The sequence below is a fragment of the Delphinapterus leucas genome, chromosome 7 (assembly GCF_059928025.1).
Source record: "Delphinapterus leucas isolate spDelLeu-1000000601 "Yukka" chromosome 7, BTC_Dleu_Yukka2, whole genome shotgun sequence".
Taxonomy (NCBI): Eukaryota; Metazoa; Chordata; class Mammalia; order Artiodactyla; family Monodontidae; genus Delphinapterus; species Delphinapterus leucas.
Genome location: NC_143135.1, coordinates 25,354,682 through 25,376,082, shown reverse-complemented (window position 1 = coordinate 25,376,082; position 21,401 = coordinate 25,354,682). Strand labels below are relative to the sequence as shown.

The following is a 21,401-nucleotide window of genomic DNA, read 5'->3' as shown; positions in this document are numbered from 1 at the left end:
GGAATGGAATGATGGGTAGCCTTTGCAGAGGTTTAATCTGTGGCATAATCTTACTTATGGTTTAAGGACTATTCTAGCCGCTCTGTTAAAAGAGACTGAAAAGGGTGGGGCAAAGAGAAGAGCAAGAAGACCAATTAGGAAGCTACTATAGTAACCCAGGTAAGAGGTGGTAGCGATTCAGGCCAGAGTAGTAGGAATGGAGGTATTGGGACATGGTCATATTCTGGACATATTTTGAAAATAGAGCCAACAGATTTCCTCATGAATTGGGTGGGTGTATAGTGAGAGAAAAGGAGTTAAGGATGACTCCAAGATATTTGGCCTGAGCTACTATAGAGCTGGAGCTGCTATTAACTTAGCTGGAGAAATTTGTGTGGAAGAGATTTTGAGGGGAAAGATCAGGAGTTTGGTTTTGGACATGTTAAGTTTGGGATGCCTACCGGACATCCAAGTGGAGATGTAGAGCTGGCAGTCAGATAAATGAGGCTGCAGTTTTAATGAAATGTTTACAGTAGAGATATGATTTGGGGAGCCTTCAAATGGTTTTTTAAAACACGAGGCTGGCTGAAGGAGTGAATGATAGAGAAGAGGACAAAGCCTGAACTCTGGGACACCTGAACATTATTAGTAGCAGGAAGAAGAGGAAGAATCAGAGGAAGGGAGATGGACGAATAACAACCAGCGAGACAGGGGAAATATTCAGTGTCATGGGCTGGAAACCAAGTAGTCAGCTTTATAAATTGTGTATCAGATCTTTTCTAGAAAACAGGTTTCAATTCCTCTCTGTTTTCAGTGGCCTCCTCCTCATTTCCCCAACCATTTGGCCACCGAAAACGGGAGTGAATATGAGATGGATACCGTTCCTAAAACACAAATAGTCCACTACAACAATTTTGGGGAGGGGGAGCCTTGGTTAAGATATGAGCCTGAAGTTTGATTTAGCCAAAATTTGAAGTGAAAATTTAAAAATTACACTTTCCATGTTTTAATAGTGAAAAAATGGCACTAAATTGCTACCTTAATAACAAAGTTTTTTCAAAAACTCCAAAAGATTTTTATTCATTATTTTTTTACATTTCTAGATTTACATTTCTAGTTTCCACTGCTAGAGAAAATGGTAGTGCTGGTTGTTTGTTTGGGGGTGATTGTGTGTGTGTGTGTGTGTGTGTGTGTGTGTATGCAGGATTGCACCAGAACAGTTGTTTCCTGCCTCTAAACTGGCTTAGACAAGTTAGAACAAGCGAAGTTTTCCCATATGCTAAACATAATATTGACCTGACACACTTGTTTAATAATCAATAAAAATGATTTTAAAGCAGTCTGTTAAGAAAAAAAAACTGCAAAAATTACCTAGTTGCATGCGGTTTTATAGTAGTTTTATAGGACAGAAAGAAAGAGGCTGCAGGCTGTGCAGCAGTGCACTAGGTTCATCCAGAAAGGGATGGACGAAATTTCCTTTCATGTCATAAACTGATTGTGACACTTCTAGATATGAAAGAGATTTTTAATGTTTTTTTAACTAGAGGCTCCTAAACATTAAATTTGGGGAATTCCCTGCTGGTCCGGTGGTTAGGACTCCACGCTTTCACTGCTGAGGGCGTGGGTTCAAAACCTGGTCGAGGAACTGAGATCCTGCAAGCCCCATGGCGTGGCCAAAACAAAAATAAACAAACAACAACAAAAAAATTAAAGTTTTAAAAGCATGAAGCTGATATTTTTAAAAGCTCTGTATTTTAATGAGGATAATCATTACTATATAAGACATCTACCATGTGCCCAACACGACAGATACTGAAAGAAATCTGAGAGGTTAAGATATTCTCCCTGCCCTGAACAGTTTTCCAACTTTGCTAGGCAATCAAGAGGTGTGTGCTGAAATAATTAGGTAGTATCAGTACGATGGGGCCATAAAACAGTAATGTATTTGATAAATGTCATGGGTCTGTAGGGAAGGAATATATCAGTGTAATCTGGAAAAATCTGTCCAGCAAAGAAGGTGGGATTTGAATTAGGCCTCCAAGATACATAGAATGCGGACAAGTAAAAGAGAGCATTTCACCAGGTAAGATAGACAAAGACAGCACAAGCTGGTAAAAATTCTTTGAAATGTTATATAAATCATCAAAATAGTCACTGAGGTCACCTGCCTTTTTCAAAAGACCCAATATTAGTGTTTGTCAAGATTTGCTTTCAGAAATAAGATCTTTTTTTTCCCCAAGTAGTGAGGATGGATTTGTGTGTTCATTCAGTTACACAGCATGAGGTAGACTAAAGTTAACTGGCCTACTGAGTACCTGAAACCCGTCCTAAATTGTATCTTATCTCTGAGATACAGTAGTCAACTGAGTAGTCAACTGAGAAATGACAAAGGAAAATTCCTTGAATAGAGGTGCGGTTGGGTTTTAATACCACCAGGGGGAGAGAGCGCATTAAAAAAAAGGACAACCCTGGCAACCGTTTCTAAATCTTAGGAGCAGCAATGGCCCACGTCTAACCCACTAAACTGGGGGCCCTAGGGTCGCAATTTCTTGGTATGTGCTCTTTGAAATAACCACGTTTGTATTCTTCTTAGCATTTTGAAGCAACTACGTGTAGGAGCTTCCTCCAATAAGCTAAGTAATGAACTCCCATTTAAAAACCATTCTGAGGCTTCCCTGGTGGCACAGTGGTTAAGAACCCGCCTGCCAATACAGCGGACACGGGTTCAAGCCCTGGTCCAGGATGATCCCACATGCCATGGAGCAACTAAGCTCATGCGCCACAGCTACTGAGCCTGTGCTCTAGAGCCTGCGTGCCACAAACCCTGAGCCCTTGCGCCACAACTATAGAAGCCCACACGCCTAGAGCCCGTGCTCCACAACAAGAGAAGCCACCGCAATGAGAAGCCTGCACACCGTAACAAAGAGTAACCCCCGCTCACCACAACTAGAGGAAGCCCACACGCAGCAATGAAGACCCAGTGCAGCCAAAAGTAAAATAAATAAAATAAATTTTTTTAAAAAACCATTCTGGTTTATAACCTGATCACGCAGGCATCCTCCTTCTAAGAAGACATTTATTATATGTACCAAAGGTTTAACATGATTGCAAAATCCCCAAATTTGAAAAAAAAAAGCGGGAGGTGGTTAAGTATCTGACAATTGAATTATCGGTCTCTTACGCCACTCATCTTTTCAGAGTTACCCCAGCGCTGGATCCCTGGATTCCCTGTTTTCAAATTCCCCTTAACAGCCCCCTTCCCTTCTTTCCTAACTCTGTCCCTACCCACCTGACCCAGAGTTACTTTGGAGGCGGCACCGATTTCCTTGGCAGCCAGCCCCAAGGCCAGCTAGCTGCCCTCCTGACTGTGCCCTCTAGACATTGCTCTCCTGAAACAGATAAAGATTTGTTCTTTACAGGTGGGGATGCGTGAAAAACTCGAGGCACTTATCACCGTGACATAGTTTTAAGCACTTATGTTCCAGACCCAACAACTAAAATACATGAATTGGTTCGTGTAATCTTCATTAAAAAAATTCCGCGAAGCGGATACTAATACTGCCCTCGCGTCACAGGTGAGGACACAGAAGCCCAAGACAGTTAAACAGCTGGCCGAGCCCCAGACCTAATCCACGGCGGGACGCGCTTTGCACCCAGCTGGTCTGAGCCTGCCGCGCGCATACCTCTGCCTGCGCGTGGGCTGTGCCGACGGCGGGGGTGGGATGCGGGCAGCGTGCGGCCGGCGCGGACTCGCAGGGCGCAGCACCCCGAAATACTTTCCACCTGGCTGTCTCGAAGGCGGGGTCCGCACCTTTTCCTCGCCCGCGGGGCCTCAGGTTACCGTCGGCCCCGGCCTACACGTGACCGGCGGCGTGCGGCGCGCAGCGGCCGATCACAGGGCGGGGACTGGGCCTGGCGGGAGCCCCGCCCCATCCCGGGCCAGTTAACTGGCGGCCGCTGCGCTGGCGCCCACTTCGCTGTGCGGCGGTCTGGGGCGGCGGTGTCCGCGCGGCTGCGGCCATGGCCACGGTGCGGGAGAAGGCGGCGGCTCTCAACCTGACGGCTTTCCAAAGTCCCGCGCAGAGGCCTCCCAGTAGGTGTCGAGGACCCGGTCTGGGAACGCTGGGGGTCGCGGGGCGGGCGGGGGGCGCAGGCCGAGGTTCTCGCGCGGGCGGGGGATCTCGCCAGGTACAGCCAGGTCCGCGGCCGCCTCCGAGAGCTCCGCACAGCTGTGGCCGTTCGGGCCGGCGCCCCCGCCGGTGAGCTGCTGTGCCGGACCCTGGTGCCCTCGCAGCCAGCTTTCTCCTAAGTTACCCGGACTTTAACTTCACCGCGCGCTAGTCTGTGCGCCAGCTGCGTGCCGGGCGCTTGCAGTAGGTCTCCAGACGTGCTCCACATCATTACTGGTTACTGTCTCAGCCACAAACCTTGACTCCACAATATGGCCAGGGGCCCAGTGCCTCTGTTGCCCAGTTTGTTGCCCAGACTCTTCCTGGGAGTGGTGAGAGGTTTCTGTTATATTAAGTTCTACCGGCAGGAACTTGGCATAAAAGGTATTTATTAGTTACACTTTCTGGATAAGCAGTATTTCAATGAGTAGAAGTTTTTGATTTTCCTTTTCAATGGTTGCATGAGATAAGGAGAAACACTGGTGAATTTTGCCAGCTTAATCATGTCCTGGCAGGCAGGTTACTTAGGATGTTAGTATGCTAACATCTTGGTTTCTTTAAATGTCCAAACAATTGAACGGAATCGGATGATCGGTTCTAAAATTCCGATTTTAGCATACCCTACGTCTCAGTTAATAGAGTTAAGGGGTACAGATAATACTTGGCTTTTTTGTTTTCCTTTTAGAGAAGTTACAATTTTCCCCCCTTTCTGTAGCTACAATGTGGGTTGCTGTAGGAATTAGTTCCCTTATTATTAAGCCTTTCATTTGTAAAAGCAAACCAGTGAAACTGTGACTCCTTCCTCAAGGTGACAGTGGTCAGTGGATTGACGTGGGACAAATTGGGTGCATCTCAGTGCCCCCAGTTTTCTGTTTAACTTACAATTAGTGATGCTCCTTTTAATCTTCAAAATGCTAATGATAAATTGTGATAGAGAACCACTTTTCATTTGTACTTTTCTAAAAACGATCTTAACATTAATCTTACTCTCCAATTAAAAGGATTCAAATAAGCGCATGATGGCTACATTCAGAATTTCTCCAGTGTTTACAGTGTGAAGAGAAGGGAAATACTTCATTGTTTAGGAATATAAAATCAAATAATATTGGAAACAGTCTTGAGAATTCTTTAGGCTTACTTTCTGGGTGAAAGAAAGTGCCAAATTTTATGTGATTAAAAGTCCTGTCTTCTCTAACAGCTGAAATTCCTGTTCTGAGCTTTGGTCGTTAGTGACCAAGTTCTTCGTATAAGGGAATATGTATTCAAAATTAAGTAGATGACTCTCAGAGGGAAGAGTTGAAATGCTGGTCATCGAATTTGAACCCAAGGAAAGGACCACTGTCTTCTGCACACCAGGTGCAGTGGGCAGAGAAGGGCCCACTGTGTTTTCTCATCTGTTTTGGTTGCTACAGTTGGAACCCTACCTGTTATCCTATGTTCATCCCCCTTCCCACTCTTTAGTTGCCTTGTCACAGTCCTAGCGAGCATGGTAATGGGAGCCTGTGTTCTTGGTTCCCTGCCATTCTCTTTCTGTGTCCTCTGGCAAGCAGCTTTGTATTTTTGTTTCTCTAACTATTAGTAATCCTTCCATAGTTTAAAGGGGCTGTAACAACCAGGGACCTGATTTATGTAGAAGAAATAAAGTCTGTATGCTAACCTTTAGTAAGTAATTTGGAGAAATTTGTCTTTTAATATAGACAAGCAAGAAAGTGGTATGTTATCCTGTTATCCCTTTATACTGTAACCTAATTCTTTGAATTCACCTGGTATCACTTTTCCAGGGAGCTCAAAGTACTTCCCATATGCTATCTCATTAATCTGTATGAATTAAAGCAGGGGCCAGTGCCTGCTTTTGTTAATAGTTCTCTAAACATATTCTAAAATTGTTCTTTATTTATTTTACGTAGTTTACCTGCAGCCTTCTTTTCAGAGGCAATGTCAGTCTTCAGCATGACATCTCTAATGCTGTGTAAGAGGAAAACAAACTTTGGATTACCAAAACCAATATGCAGTAAAAGTGTTGCAGTATTGATACTGGCGTATAGGAAGTTTTCCCCACTCAGTCACATCTGCCTAGTTTTAACACTCAAAGCACAGCTCTCTACATTTATCTATTTTCATGAAATTTTGGTTAATGTCCAATAAATGCAGTCCTTTTCCTTTGTCTTAACAATTCTGTGAGTAATGTTTTAAAACCCCTTTTGAAAAAAAATAATTCTTAAGAAAAATTCTCTCAAATCCTAAATGATTTAGGATTTTATGTACTTGTTATCTTCTGATGAGGAGTTAAATCTTCTGGTATGTGTCACGTTTGTCATCTCACCTGCTAGTGGTCTTTATTTGACTGACTACTGTTCAGCGCTTGACCTCATCATCCAAGTGGTATGAATAGGTAGAGGGTAAACTCTTTGAGGGTGGGGACTGTGTCTTCTTAGTTCAAAGAAAGGAAGAGGAAGAAAGAGACCTTCCTTTTTTTTAACTTTTTAAATAAACTTAAACATTTTTAGAATAGATTTAGATTTACAAAAAGTCACTAAGTTAGCGCTTAGAGTTCCCATATGCCCTTCACTCAGTTTCCCTTATGATTAACATCTTACGTTTAGTGTAATACCTTTGTCACAATTAGTGAACCGATATTGATAGTCCATACTTTTACTTAGGTTTCCTTAGTTTTTGCCTAATATCCTTTTTCTGTTCCAGGGTCCCATCCAGGATATTACATTACAGTGAATCCACATGTCCTTCGGCTCTTCTAGATTGAGACAATTTCCCCTTTCGTTTTTATACGTCTGTTAATTGCTGGGTACGTGCCAGCCACTTTACATATATATCTTAGATGACCTTCACAGTAACTGAGAGCAGTGGAATTAACTCTGTTTTGCACCAGAAAAGTTAGGCAGTTTGCCCAAGATTGCATTATTAGTAATGATGGAGCCAAGAATAGAGAACCAAGTTCTCTGGGACTCCAGAACCCACACTCTCGTCTTTTTCTATTCACAGAACCTAGCACTGTGCCTGCTGCATTAACACAAGTTTCCATGTCTAAACATTATTCAATTAATCTAGGGTTTCTGAACCTCGGCGCTGCTGACATTTTCTTTGTTGTTGCGGGAGCTGGCCTGTCACTGTAGAATGTTAAGCAGTGTCCCTGGGCCCTCTACCCACTAAACATCCGTAGCATTTCTCCCTCAGCTTATAACAACCAAAAATGGCTCCAGACATTGCCAAATGTCCGGGGGGAGTAAAATCACCCACTAAGAACCACTGTGTTAACCCTTCTTTAAAATATTTTAATAGTTGGCAGTAATCTACAACTAACAAGTATTGAATAATTTGAACCTCTGTGAAGTATAAGGAAATTTGAATGAAATAAGGCACTAGCTCACTGTTTCTTTAAGTTTTGTGCAAAACTGCCTAACATGAGCTCTCTGAATTCTTTTGTGTGTGTTGGGGGTGGGGGCAGTGTAATGTCCAAAATTGAAAATACGATTGTTACATATTCATTTAGAAGTAGCATGTTTTAGTAACTCTTGTGTGTATGTTTACCTTACAGTGGGATCCAGTTTTATAATGTGTCTATTGATCTTCTAAGGAGTTAATATAATCTCACTGATTGAAATGATTATAGAATTGTTTTCACCCTTAAATTGGTTTTCACAGCAGGGCCATAGTTGATGCTGATTATCCCCTTGTGACTTAATGAGTAAATGTAATTTCTTGACCTATCTGCCTTATGACTTGATTTTTAAGGAATTATTATTATAATAACTTGATTATTTAGTGTACCTTTTTAGAAATAAAGATGATTTTTTTTTTTTTTTTTTTTTGCGATACGCAGGCCTCTCACTGTTGTGGCCTCTCCCGTTGCGGAGCACAGGCTCCGGATGCGCAGGCTCAGCGGCCATGGCTCACGGGCCCAGCCGCTCCGCGGCATGTGGGATCTTCCCGGACCGGGGCACGAACCCGTGTCCCCTGCATCAGCAGGCGGACTCTCAACTACTGCACCACCAGGGAAGCCCAGTAAAGATGATTATTAGTAGTGTTACAAATACACATAAGTCCAATATTAGAAGTTTAACTTTTTTATGGCTGGTAAACTTTTTTGGGTAGATTTCAAACACATGCAAAGGATGGGTCTTTGCTTTTGAAAAATAGCTATTGTTTTCACACAGATAAAGAAGAGCCTGCTTGAAAACTGAATGTTAACTAGCGTAGATTTATACAGTGCTCAAGAGCATGTGTAGTATGTTATAGATCTAGTTTAAAACAGTTTCTGAGCCTCTTGATAGCTTCTCAAAGCTTTTTATTCGACAGGTCAAATTTGTTACTATGCTTCATTTCTTACATATTTTGTTTGGTGTTCAATGACCATGTCTAAATGGAGAGAGATATAATTTTAGTCTCCAAAGTCCTGCAAATCAGCAGTTTAGACCTGAAACATACCTTAAACATAGTGTTTAATTCTTGTATCAGTAAATGAAGAAAACAAATTATAAAAGTTAAGTCTGTTTTTCAGGGTTATCGCAGCTGGTCTCTAGACTTTGATCATTAGGTCATGATGCTTTCAGAACATGCTTAACCAAGTGTAAACAAAGAAGCATCAAGATGTAGACAGTGATGAATTTTCAGGAATTGTCAAGTTCATATGCAAGTGAAGTTTGAGGACAAGCTGAAGCTTAAATTCTGATTGCTAGACTTATAAAACATTCATTGTATACTTTGGGTCTCTCGAATCCTGTTTAGAAGTCACAATAATTCATCTTACTGGGCCATGGTCAGCGATACCAATGTTCATTTCAGCTCTTAGATGATGATAAATAAGTTTCAAACCAGCATGTGGGGGATCTATGTTCAACTGGTGAAGGCAGCATTAAAAAAACAGGTTATCCTGGTGTGGGTTTTGGCACATTTACTCATCAAGTCCAGGGTAGATTATGTATTAAAATATCTGTACGAACATGAGTTAGTTTGGGTCTGCGGGTGGTGATGCTTAAGGGGAAATATCCCAGGATATTTGCAACCAGGATGCAATGGTTGGGAATTAATGGTCAGTGAGAACAGAGGGGACCTGAAAGGGCTGAATTATGTTATGCCTGGAGAACTCTGGAAACATTGTATGGCTCACAGGTGCCTACTATCCTGCTCTAACCTGTTCTTTAATCTTTTATACTTTGTTATCCAACCTGTAAGACTTCCTGATTTCCCATATTTAAACAGCAAGTTAATATGGGGAAATATATTCTTTATTTCTTAATTCCCCTGTGAAGATTAGCCTTTTTCACATCATTGAGGCTCTCACCCCCATCAGTTGTCTTATTGATCTCAAATTAATAAGTGAGTCTTTTAGGGTTTTTATGCTAACTTACTTGTAGCTCAACTGTTATGATTTATGTGTTTCATCTTTAGTATTATTACTAGCCCAGAAGTCTGTTTTGTTGGTACTTAATAGGCGATCTGAGCTCTACAAGTTTGAACCTTGCTTATTTTCCTTTCCTGTGTACTACGGATAGTATATATCATAGAATTATGATAACTATCTTATTTTAGGAGTAATGACTAAGTGTTTTTAAATAGCTTGGTTAAGGATTCAAAAATCTTAAAAGTTGTTTTTTTGTTTGTTTCTTTAATCTCATTGGCTCACTTAAAGCTCTTTCAGTTAATCCAAGTCTTCAATGAAAGGTTAATGCTAAAACTATCTGCTAACTTTTTTTTCCAAAGCTTTTTTAAAAAAAATTATTTAATTTATTTATTTTTGGCTGCACTGTGTGTTCGTGGCTTCGCGTGGGCTTTTTCTAGTTGCGGCGAGCGGGGGCTTCTCATTGCGGTGGCTTCTCTTGTTGTGGAGCATGGGCTCTAGGCACAAGGGCTTCAGTAGTTGTGGTGCATGGGGTTAGTTGCTCTGCGGCATGTGGGATCTTCCCGGACCGGGGCACGAACCCGTATCCCCTGCATCGGCAGGCAGGCTCTCAACCACTGTGCCACCAGGGAAGCCCTGACTTACTTTTAATATATTTATATTTAAGTACTAAGAAAAGCTAGTATATATTTACTACCTGTAAAACTGAGGGGGGAAAAAAAATACTGAGGGTAAGTTTGTTTAATTCATTGAGCCTCAATTTCTTCAAAATACAATTATTAATAACTATTTTAGAGAAGTTTATCAGTTTATTAAATGAGAGAAGGCAGAGTCATATTGTAAGTCCTCAAATGTTAGCTACTATTAATAATATAATGAAGACTTGAAAAAAGACTAAAGAACAGACATTAAGTTCATTTAAATCTCAGCTATAATCTCTGGTACGTTAGGAAGTTAAGAATATTAAATGCTAATCCTCCTTTTATTTAGTCATAGTGGCTGGAAACAGTACAGCTACTCCTAGTTCTGGATACCAGGGGAATGACCTGGACATATTTTGAGATTCCATCCAGTGCATGATTCTGGCTCTACTCAGTAGAGACTAAATACAGTACCAGTAGTAAGTCTAGTTTCAGCTTGATTTATCTTGTTGAGTCTCCATAATTCAGTTCTTAAAACTGCTCACATATTTGGAAAACTAGCATCAATTACTTCCTTCTTTGTTTAGTAATGAATTATGAAGTATCTGGAATTTTTTTTTTTTTTTTTTTTTTTTTTGCGGTACGCGGGCCTCTCACTGTTGCGGCCTCTCCTGCTGTGGAGCACAGGCTCCGGACGCGCAGGCTCAGCGACCATGGCTCACGGGCCCAGCCGCTCCGCGGCATGTGGGATCTTCCCGGACCGGGGCACGAACCCGTGTCCCCTACATCAGCAGGTGGACTCTCAACCACTGCGCCACCAGGGAAGCCCTGGAATTTTAAAATATAATTTTGATAAGTAAAAACAATCTTGCTGGGACTTCCCTGGAGATCCCATGAGATCACCATGTCAAAGAGGTCTTTTCTGACCTCCCATCTAAAACAGCATTCTCTTTCTTACCTGGCTTTATTTTTCTTCTTGGCACTGATCTAACATATACATAATGTCTGTATCTTCCCACAAAGAATAAGTCTGTAAGAACAGGGACTTTATTTTGCCCACTCTTGTATCCTAGCACATAGAACAGTGTTTAGCATATAGTAGGCACTACATTTTTTTTTTTTTTGCGGTACACGGGCCTCTCACTGTTGTGGCCTCTCCCGTCGCGGAGCACAGGCTCCGGACACGCAGGCTCAGCACTACATTTTTTAATGAGTTGCTACTAATAATTTCATATTTCAATAATAAGCTGCCCTCATAATTGTTTCTTATTAATAACTTTGGAGATTTGCTTAAGGATTGCTTAGACCTTATTACAAATGAGTGAGGTAACTGTGATTTTTCCCATTCCAGGTTTCAGTGTAGCCCAGAAGCCATTTGGAGCCACATATGTATGGAGCAGCATTATAAACACTCTTCAAACACAAGTGGAGGTGAAAAAACGAAGGCATCGTTTAAAAAGACACAATGACTGTTTTGTTGGTTCGGAAGCTGTGGATGTCATTTTTTCTCACCTAATTCAGAATAAATACTTTGGTGATGTAGATATTCCTCGGGCCAAAGTGGTGAGAGTGTGTCAAGCACTTATGGACTACAAAGTATTTGAAGCAGTTCCGACCAAAGTCTTTGGAAAAGACAAAAAGCCTACATTTGAAGATAGTAGTTGCAGCCTTTATAGATTCACAACGATACCTAACCAAGACAGTCAATTAGGCAAAGAGAACAAACTGTTTTCACCTTCCAGGTTAGTCTATGTTAGATTTTCATTTACTATTGGCAGGGGGAGGTGCCTCTTTAGTGCAGTAGGTAGCATGTCTCATAATATTGGCAGGGGGGATATTGGCAGGATTTTGTCTACTTTTTAATGAGATGCTGACTGTCTGTTATTTTTGGAACAGTAAATTAGGCTAAAATCTGGGTCTGTGGGTAAATTTGATAAAGTAGAGCAAACTTTTGTTTATTTGGTATCTCCTAGAATTCTCGTTTGTTCATATATTTAGCAGAAACCATCAACAAACTTTGATTTTTCTGCTTCAGGTTACAATTACAGTATAAAAAATGTTAGAGAGTTTATACACAAAGTGGTATGAGAACAGGAGAGGTGAAGACAAGCAGGTGGGTTGTCGCTAGAATCCAGAAAATAGCAGATGTGAAATATGAAAGGAGCCAGTATGCAGAAAGTTTCATAGGACATTTTAAGGAGTTTGCACGTGATCACACAGATGTTGGGGAGGCCACAGAAAGATGTTAAGCATGATGAGGTTGTATTTTAAGCAGCTATATGGACAGCCTAACGGGGAGAGGAATCTTGCAATATTGTGGTCTACAGATGAGGGGGAAGTAGGCAGCAGTGGTGGAGAAGCAGGAATCATTTAAAGGGAACCTGGGGGACAGAATTGTAGAACCCAGTGATTGAAATGGATGTAGGTGATAAGTGCATAGCTAACGTAGTTATTTGTCATGAGATAAAACTTTTCCCTTTTATTCCCCTCAGCTAAGCTTTGAAAAGGTGACCATGTAATTGAAGCTCTTACAATTCAGATCTGACCCAAAGTCAGAGTTTTAGTGTATTGACTTTCAAATGTGTTTTTTTAAACTCTAAAACATGATAAAATTTACCTGTCTATATATAAGAAGGAAGTAGGAGGATAAGGTAGGGCACAGTCAGTACTTTCCAAATGTAGGTCCACGTGCTTTATCTGAAACCTTTGGGAACAAATGCGTTTAGGAATTTGGAACTTTGGAGATTTTAGAAAGGTCATTATGTACATATATCATTTACTAGATCACACTCTGAGAGGGATCTGGGGTAGCATCTGGTAATCAAACACACTAGTATTTCTGCAATGAATATATTCACACTAACTGGGATAGATAAAGGCTGTGATAGTCTCAGAACAGGTTTTGTCACTATATGAATTCTGAATAAACTTTAAGTTTTTCAAAGCTTTTTGGGTTTCAGAATTATGAATAAGAGATTATAGTTCTGTATTTGAGCACTATCTACCAGAGAATGCCCCAGAAAGAGAGCTAACTAATAAAAACAGTAAGCATAATGAAGTTTGACTGTGTTTGATTATGTTTTAAAATTGGCGACTAACATTTTAGTCATTGAATTACTTAAATCTAAATGCTCAAAGGAGAATTTATGTAGAGTGTGTATATTCAGGCTTGAGAAAGAAGGTGGGATGTTTTTGTATTTCATTCTACTCTTAGAATTTGTATTTGTTATGTTTTTGCTCTGAAATACATAAACTTTCTAGAAGCTCTTAGCTCTCAGATTCAAAAATATTTCTGTAGGCTTACTAGTAAACAGGAATTTATGAAATAATTTCATTTTAGGTATGCAGATGCATTATTTAAGTCCTCTGATATCAAATCTGCAAGTTTAGAGGATCTGTGGGAAAATCTGAGTTTAAAGCCTGCCGAATCCCCTCACGTAAATATCTCTGCAAACTTGTCTCCACAAGGTAAGCTAAAGATGATACAGGAGGAAATAGAAGACTAACTTCAAATAAAGTTATTTAAATTTTTTCAATCTTAACCTTTATTAGAATTTAGATATTCAGAGCATAAAGAAAGAGCACACTGTGTATTAAAGCTGTTTATATTAAGTTTTAACAGAGGTCTATTATCTTTAACAAATAGATCAGTGTTGCAATTCTGGAACACTGACTTTTGTCCTATCAGCTGGCAGAGATTCAAATCTGAAATGTTTTACATGCAGATTTTAAAAAATTTATTTGAAATCTGCTCTCAGATATATCTTTCCCTAAAATTTTATTAGGTTAAATAAAAATTTGAGAAATATATTAAAACATTAACAGGGTTATATGTTCTTCCTTGTCTGTGGCAATGGAATGTGGTTTTAATGACTGACTTCCACCTTCCCTCCCCCATCCCATTTGTGGAAACCCTGAGCGGAATAATCTGCAGCCAATGGTTTCAAACCAGTTTTCAGATTGAATGAATCATTCTTTCTTCCAAGGTCCTTATTAACATGTTATATGACTTAATCTCTTATCAAGCCATATTGCTTTTTACAGTACAAAAATGAAAAGAATTCCTGTTGTCCAAAGTCTGTTCTCCTACACTTTAAACAAATCTTGAATTGTTTTACTTTGTTATAAGAAACTACTTCATAAAATTGACTCTCTCTCTTCTTCTTTTTTTTTTCTTTTGCCACAAGTTTATTAGCTTAGACCTGCCTAGGCAGATATTGTGGTGAGCGTGTAGTAACTATTAATTGTTACTTTTCCCCTTGTTATTTTCCCTGTGCAGTTGTTAATGAAGTATGGCAAGAAGAAACAGTTGGGCGTCTGCTACAACTTATAGACCTTCCACTTCTTGACTCCCTCCTCAAACGGCAAGAGGTGGTACCTAAAGTTACTCAACCTAAGAGGCAGCCTGACTTGGTCAGCAACAGGAACTATCTGGATCGAGGGATTCTCAAGGCTTACAGTGAATCTCAGTATGTGGAAATACATATAATAATTTGAGTGTGTTTATAGGAAGATATTAGTTTTAAGATAATCTTTTGACTTCTTCTGTCCATACAATCAGATATGCTTTGTCAATTGATATTATCAGTATTGGGAAAAATGAACAAAATTACCTTGGTCAAAATTACCGAGATTTAAATGTCATTATTTTTCATATTCATTTTTGTTTCACATATATCTCACTTGCACATCAAGTGAAGAAAATTATTATGTTCCATCTTCTTTGTTAAAATGTAGGGCTGTCTGCTCTCTTAAAGCTGTCTGGTCTTCAAACGGACCTGGAACAAAATGAACAGATTTGTCAAATTCTTAGACTCCTTTGACTATATATGCTTTTATAGTCTTCTAGAATGTGTATTAAATATGTGTTTTTCAAAATTGAGTTATTTGTAGTGAGGTGGATGGACCTAGAGACTGTCATACAGAGTGAAGTAAGTCAGAAAGAGAAAAACAAACACCATATGCTAACACATATATATGGAATCTAAAAAGAAAAAAAAAATGGTTCTGATGAACCTAGGGGCAGGACAGGAATAAAGACGCAGATGTAGAGAATGGACTTGAGGACACGGGGAGGGGGAAGGGTAAGCTGGGACAATGTGAGAGACTGGCATGGACATATATACAGTACCAAATGTAAAATAGATAGCTAGTGGGAAGCAGCCGCATAGCACAGGGAGATCAGCTCAGTGCTTTGTGACCACCTAGAGCCGTGGGATAAGGAGGGTGGAAGGGAGATGCAAGAGGGAGGAGATATGGGGATGTATGTATACATATAGCTGATTGACTTTGTTATACTGCAGAAACTAACACATTATAAAGCAATTATACTCCAATAAAGATGTTAAAAAAACAGAATATATACTTATCCCATATGTATTATTATAAGTTAAGCATATATATATATTTATTGCATCACCAACTTCCTGGTTGTTGTGATAAAAATCTATATTTTACATTGAGTTTACTATACTTTTCATACATGAGTCCTCTTTTAAGAATTAGTTCTGCCATTATATTTAGTTTTACAACCATATTAAAAATAACAATTAAAAACAACTAAGTATGTTTTTAAATTAACTAGTTTTATTCAAGAAACATCATGAAATAACTCTTGCTCTCACCTCTGACTACACTCTCCTGATTAAAAATTTGAAGGCTTAACTCCAGGTGCTAAGGGAATTATGATTTCATTTTTCCTTAAGGAGGAGTTCTATATTCCTTATAACCTTGAAACTCTTCCCCTAAGTAAAATTATTAAATGTTAAAATCTTGTATTTTCTAGTTTATTTAATTTTTAGTGATTTTTGCCTTAGCAGATAGTGTTCCAGTAGTTAGGAAGATGCAAATGTTTGAAAGGAATACAACTTATATTTTTAGTATACTTTACCATTTCTGCATTCTAATGAATTATTAATAAACAGTTGAATGTCAAAAGGTACCTTAAACCCTTATGTGAAAAAATTAATCCCAACATACTACTTATTGAACTCTATATAAAGAGGAAGCTTATTATTCTACAAGAATTTAAATTACATTTCTACAATCTAAAGTAACATGTGAAAAAAATGTATGATTACCTTAAATTTTAAGTACAGAATCAGAAATTGACCTTAAAGTTCATCTATCTACATCTTATGATGAAGCTGATGACTAGAGGAAATGACATGACCTGGGTGGTGGCAGAATTAATTGTCCTGAGTCCACAACAGTGGAGGACATGATTTTTTTTGAACTATATATATTAACAAATTGAATATTAAAAGTTAGTCATTCTGCAGATAAATGGATAAAGAAGATGTGGCACATATATGCAATGGAATATTACTCAGCCATAAAAAGAAACAAAATTGAGTTATTTGTAGCGAGGTGAATGGACCTAGAGACTGTCATACAGAGTGAAGTAAGTCAGAAATTGAAAAACAAATACTGTATACTAACACATATATATGGAATCTAAAAAAAAAAAAAAGGTTCTGAAGAACCTAAGGGCAAGACAGGAATAAAGATGCAGACGTAGAGAATGGACTTGAGGACACAGGGAGGGGGAAGGGTAAGCTGGGACGAAGTAAGAGAGTGGCATTGACATATATACACTACCAAATGTAAAATAGATAGAGCTAGTGGGAAGCAGCCGCATAGCACAGGGAGATTAGCTCGGTGCTTTGTGACCACCTAGAGAGATGGGATAGGGAGGGTGGGAGGGAGACGCAAGAAGAAGGAGATATGGGGATATATGTATACGTATAGCTGATTCACTTTGTTATACAGCAGAAACTAACACACCATTGTAAAGCAATTATACTCCAATAAAGGTATTAAAAAAAAAAACTTAGTCATTCTGTTCCTTGAAATGTAGCAATTTTCTTAAGTTACCCAACTGGCATTTTATTAGAAATGGTAATTAATAGTTAATTATTTTGAAACCGTACCTTATCTTCCTGTATTCTCTTCTAGCCAAAGTCAGAGATGATAGATCATACACAGAGCTTTGAAGTAAGCAATACTATATTAGAAAAATGCTGGTCTAAGAGTCAGATCTGGGATCTAGTCATACCTGGGACCCTGAGCAAGCAACTTAGAGTTTCTGGACCTCCATAGCAAATTTAAGGAGCAGAGTTTGAATTTTGATGTCTTTCTCAGGCCTATATTGTAGTGGATGGATTCTGTTTTCACTTAAAAAAAAAAAAAGACATATTAAACCCAACTTTTTATCTGTGATTCATGATCTAACTATATATTAAAAAGAATTACACATCTCTTTATCTAGGTGTTTAGAGATTTATTCTGGTAGGAAACTTGAAATAGCTAGTAAATTAGGTACTGAGTGTATGTTGGTTATCCTTTGCTTTTTAAAATAATAATTATTTTCTCCCATAGGGAAGATGAGTGGCTTTCTTCAGCAATTGACTGCTTGGAATACCTTCCAGACCAGATGGTTGTAGACATAAGCAGAAACTTTCCTGAGCAACCAGATAGAACAGACTTAGTGAAAGAACTTCTGTTTGATGCCATTAGCAAATATTACAGTAGTAGGGAACCTCTGTTAAATCACCTATCTGATGTTCATAATGGAATTGCAGAACTCCTAGGTAAGTAAGATGTTACTGGATACAAGAATTTCTCTTTTGGAGGGAACAGGAAAACGTTACTTGTCCTCAAAATTAACCAAAATGGTACTACTTCAAGCTGAGAGTGGATCTGGATTAATCCATGGAAAGTGTGTTTTTTCCAAAACTTCTAGGCCTCATTTGGAAAGAGGCTTTAATAAGCTCTGAGATTATTCAGGGACTTCTGGTTGCTACAGGAGAATGCTGCTCTCATTCACTGGAAGCTTAATAAGCATAGAGTAGCAGTTCTCTTTTTCAGAAAGTGTTATCAGCACTATCACCATTCCCCCTTCATTCTCTTCACAATGGCAGACACTCTGCTTTGTCTCTGTACCAGTGAGCCAGACTGTTCCATATGGCTTGTTGAAAACAAGTTGCAGGTTTCAGAGAATCCTTTATTTTTCTCAGGTAGAGTTGGATACATCAGTACTGTATACAAAGTGTACCCTCGAAATGTAGTGAAGTATTGGAAAACATAGACTGAGAATTTATTTACAAACCAAGTTAGATTTAACATCTTAAGATTTGTGTATGACAAGGACTTAGGACTGGCCAATTTGAGTATAGGCTTTTTTTTTTTTTTTTTTTAATTATTTATTTTTGGCTGTGTTGGGTCTTCGTTGCTGCGTGCGGGCTTTCTCTAGTTGCGGCAAGCGGGGGCTACTCTTCCTTGAGGTGCATGGGCTTCACATTGCGGTGGCTTCTCTTGTTGCAGAGCATGGGCTCTAGGCACACGGGCTTCAGTAGTTGTGGCATGTGGGCTCAGCAGTTGTGGCGCACAGGTTTAGTTGCTCTGTGGCATGCGAGATCTTCCCGGACCAGGGATCGAACCTGTGTCCGCTGCATTGGCAGGTGGATTCTTAACCACTGTGCCACCAGAGAAGTCCCAAGTATAGGCTTTCTTGATGGTATTGGTCATTCATTGTAATTCCTAGTCTTTTTGTTTTGCTTTTGAACATCATTTTGGATAAGATTACTGATTAGCATAAGCTCTAACTTGAATTTTGTTCCCTTTGATATAGTCGTGTCTGGTCAAAATTAAAAGCATTTTTTTTCTTTTGGCTGAAGTGAATGGGAAGACTGAAATAGCATTAGAAGCTACTCAGCTCTTTCTAAAGCTTTTGGATTCTCAAAATAGAGAAGAATTTAGAAGACTACTGTATTTCATGGCTGTTGCAGCACATCCTTCTGAATTGAAATTACAGAAAGAAGTAAGTCTTTTGTCTAAATGTTAATTGTATTCAGCATCTGTAATATTTATAGGACATATCCGTCATCAGCATCAATTATGCTGAAATGGATAGTAGCTATTAATATTTAACATTCCCTTTTATATTACAATTCTTAAAAATATATACCATTGGGTGTGTGTTGTTTTATTTTTATAGAGTGACAACCGAATGGTTGTGAAAAGGATATTCTCAAAAGCTATTGTTGACAATAAAAATTTATCCAAAGGCAAAACTGATCTTCTGGTACTCTTTTTAATGGATCATCAAAAAGATGTTTTTAAGGTAAAACTCTGAAAGTAGTTAAGTTGATCTTATGTAATAGATCACTAGATTAAAATGCATTTGAATAATGTTCCATGTTCCTTCTTTTTTTTTTAAAGATTCCTGGAACTCTACATAAAATTGTCAGTGTTAAGCTCATGGACATTCAGAAGGGGAGAGATCCAAACAGAGACACAGGTAATCTGAGAAATACTACTTCCATGTCTCACAAGGATAAATTCCTGGTGTTTATTTGAAAGTGTTTTGCTGTAAGTAGTTGCACTTTAATTTCAACTAGACTCTAATCAATCTCCTCAGAGCCATCCAGACTTAGCTGAGAGCCTCCTTATGTCAAAAAGCAACTTGACAGGGTTCGAAAGTCAGCAGTGCTTAGCATCTTTACATGCATTTTACAAAATGGGGAAAAATATATATAAGTATAAAAGTGTTGCTTGATTTTTCTAGTTAAGTCTGAGGAATAGATTCATTAACTGAACTTTTTACTTTTAAACTTTAAGGATATATTTATTGCCAGAGAATTGATCAAAGTGATTATTCTGACCATACAAGGAAGACAACCAAGGATGAGCTAATGAATTTACTAAAAAATATTGATGAGGATTCAAAACTTTCTGCCAAAGAGAAGAAAAAATTGCTAGGGCAGTTCCATAAGTGTCACCCAGACATCTTTATTGAGTATTTTGGGGACTGAGTGTTCCAGTGTCTGTATATAACTTGTGTATTTTAAGAATAAATTATGTATCCTAAAGATCCAATCACATTGTAATATTGGATGTTCTTCCAGATATGAAACTGTACTTAATAAAACTTTTTTGTATAACTTTTTGTGTCTGAAACTGAGTATTAGATGGTGTATTGCTGTTAAGTATTGACCTCTTTTAGGTGGGTTGATTTATAATTATTGTGCACGACACTTAATAGAACATCCTAGGAATTTAAATGATATGACATTGCAGTGTTTTTATAAGAAAGTATTAAACAGTAAGGAAGTCTGTAATTACAAGTTAATAGGAGTATGGTTTGTACCTTGAAAGGTATACTTCTTAAAGATACAAGATAGAAACTTAGGCTATGCTACAGTGAATTTGTCAATTACCATAAACTGTAGACAAGTAAAAATTGAGCTGTCCTAATGCTTTTGAAAACTTCAACATCTTTTAAAGCTTATTGTGGAAAATTTCAAACATATACAAACATATACAAATATGTATTTCAAACATATACAAAGAACAGAATAATGAACTCTCATGTACTCATCATCCAGTTTCAACAGCTGTCAACCCATGGCCAATCTTGTTTAATCTATTCTGTGCTCCCACCTCAGCAAATTTCATATATCCTATCACTTCATCTATAAAGTTTCAGTATGTATCGCTAAAAGATAAGGACATTAAAAACATAACCACAGGGATTTCCCTGGTGGCTCAGTGGTTAAGAATCCGCCTGCTAATGCAGGGGACATGGGTTCGAGCCCTGGTCCAGGAAGATCCCACATGCTGCGGAGCAACTAAGCCCATGCGCCACAACTACTGAGCCTGCGCTCTGAAGCCCGCGAGCTACAACTACTGAGCCCATGTGCCACAACTACTGAAGCCCGCACACATAGAGCCCGTGCTCCGCAACAAGAGAAGCCACTGCAATAAGAAGGCTGCACACCGCAATGAAGAGTAGCCCCGCTCGCTGCAGCTAGAGAAAGCCTGCACACAGCGACAAAAACCCAACGCAGACAAAAATAAAAAATTAAATTAAAAAAAACATAACCACAGTGTCATTACACACAAAGCCACAATTCCTTAATATCATCAAAATGCATTCAGTGTTCACATTTTCTGATCTCAAATGATTTTCACAGTTTATACAAATAGGGATCTAAACAAAGTTCATAAAGTGCAATTGGTTAATGTGCTTCTTAAATCTTTTACTCTAGAGGTTTTTCTCTTTACCCCTCCTTCCTTCTCCTTTTCTCTCTTTCTGTCATTGAATAAACCTGGTCATCTGTTCTTGAGTTTCCCACAGTCTGGATTTAGCTGATTGCAAGCCTGTACTATCCTTTATCATGTTCCTCTGTGTCCTTCATTTCTTGTAAATTAGAGCTAAAGTCTTCAACTTTTTATCCAAGTTAATGATTACTT

General features: G+C 38.9%; 1 protein-coding gene across 1 annotated transcript; it reads left to right on the top strand.

The window, feature by feature from the left end:
- Positions 1-3,914: 3,914 nt before the first annotated feature.
- On the top strand, positions 3,915-21,091 carry DEPDC7 (DEP domain containing 7). Its single transcript, XM_022583683.2, has 9 exons — positions 3,915-4,072; positions 11,497-11,887; positions 13,486-13,613; positions 14,425-14,614; positions 17,526-17,737; positions 18,824-18,966; positions 19,144-19,269; positions 19,368-19,446; positions 19,767-21,091. Exons 1-9 carry the CDS (start codon positions 4,000-4,002, stop codon positions 19,958-19,960), a joined length of 1,536 nt encoding a protein of 511 aa, XP_022439391.2. The 5' UTR covers positions 3,915-3,999; the 3' UTR covers positions 19,961-21,091.
- The last annotated feature ends 310 nt before the right edge of the window (positions 21,092-21,401 follow it).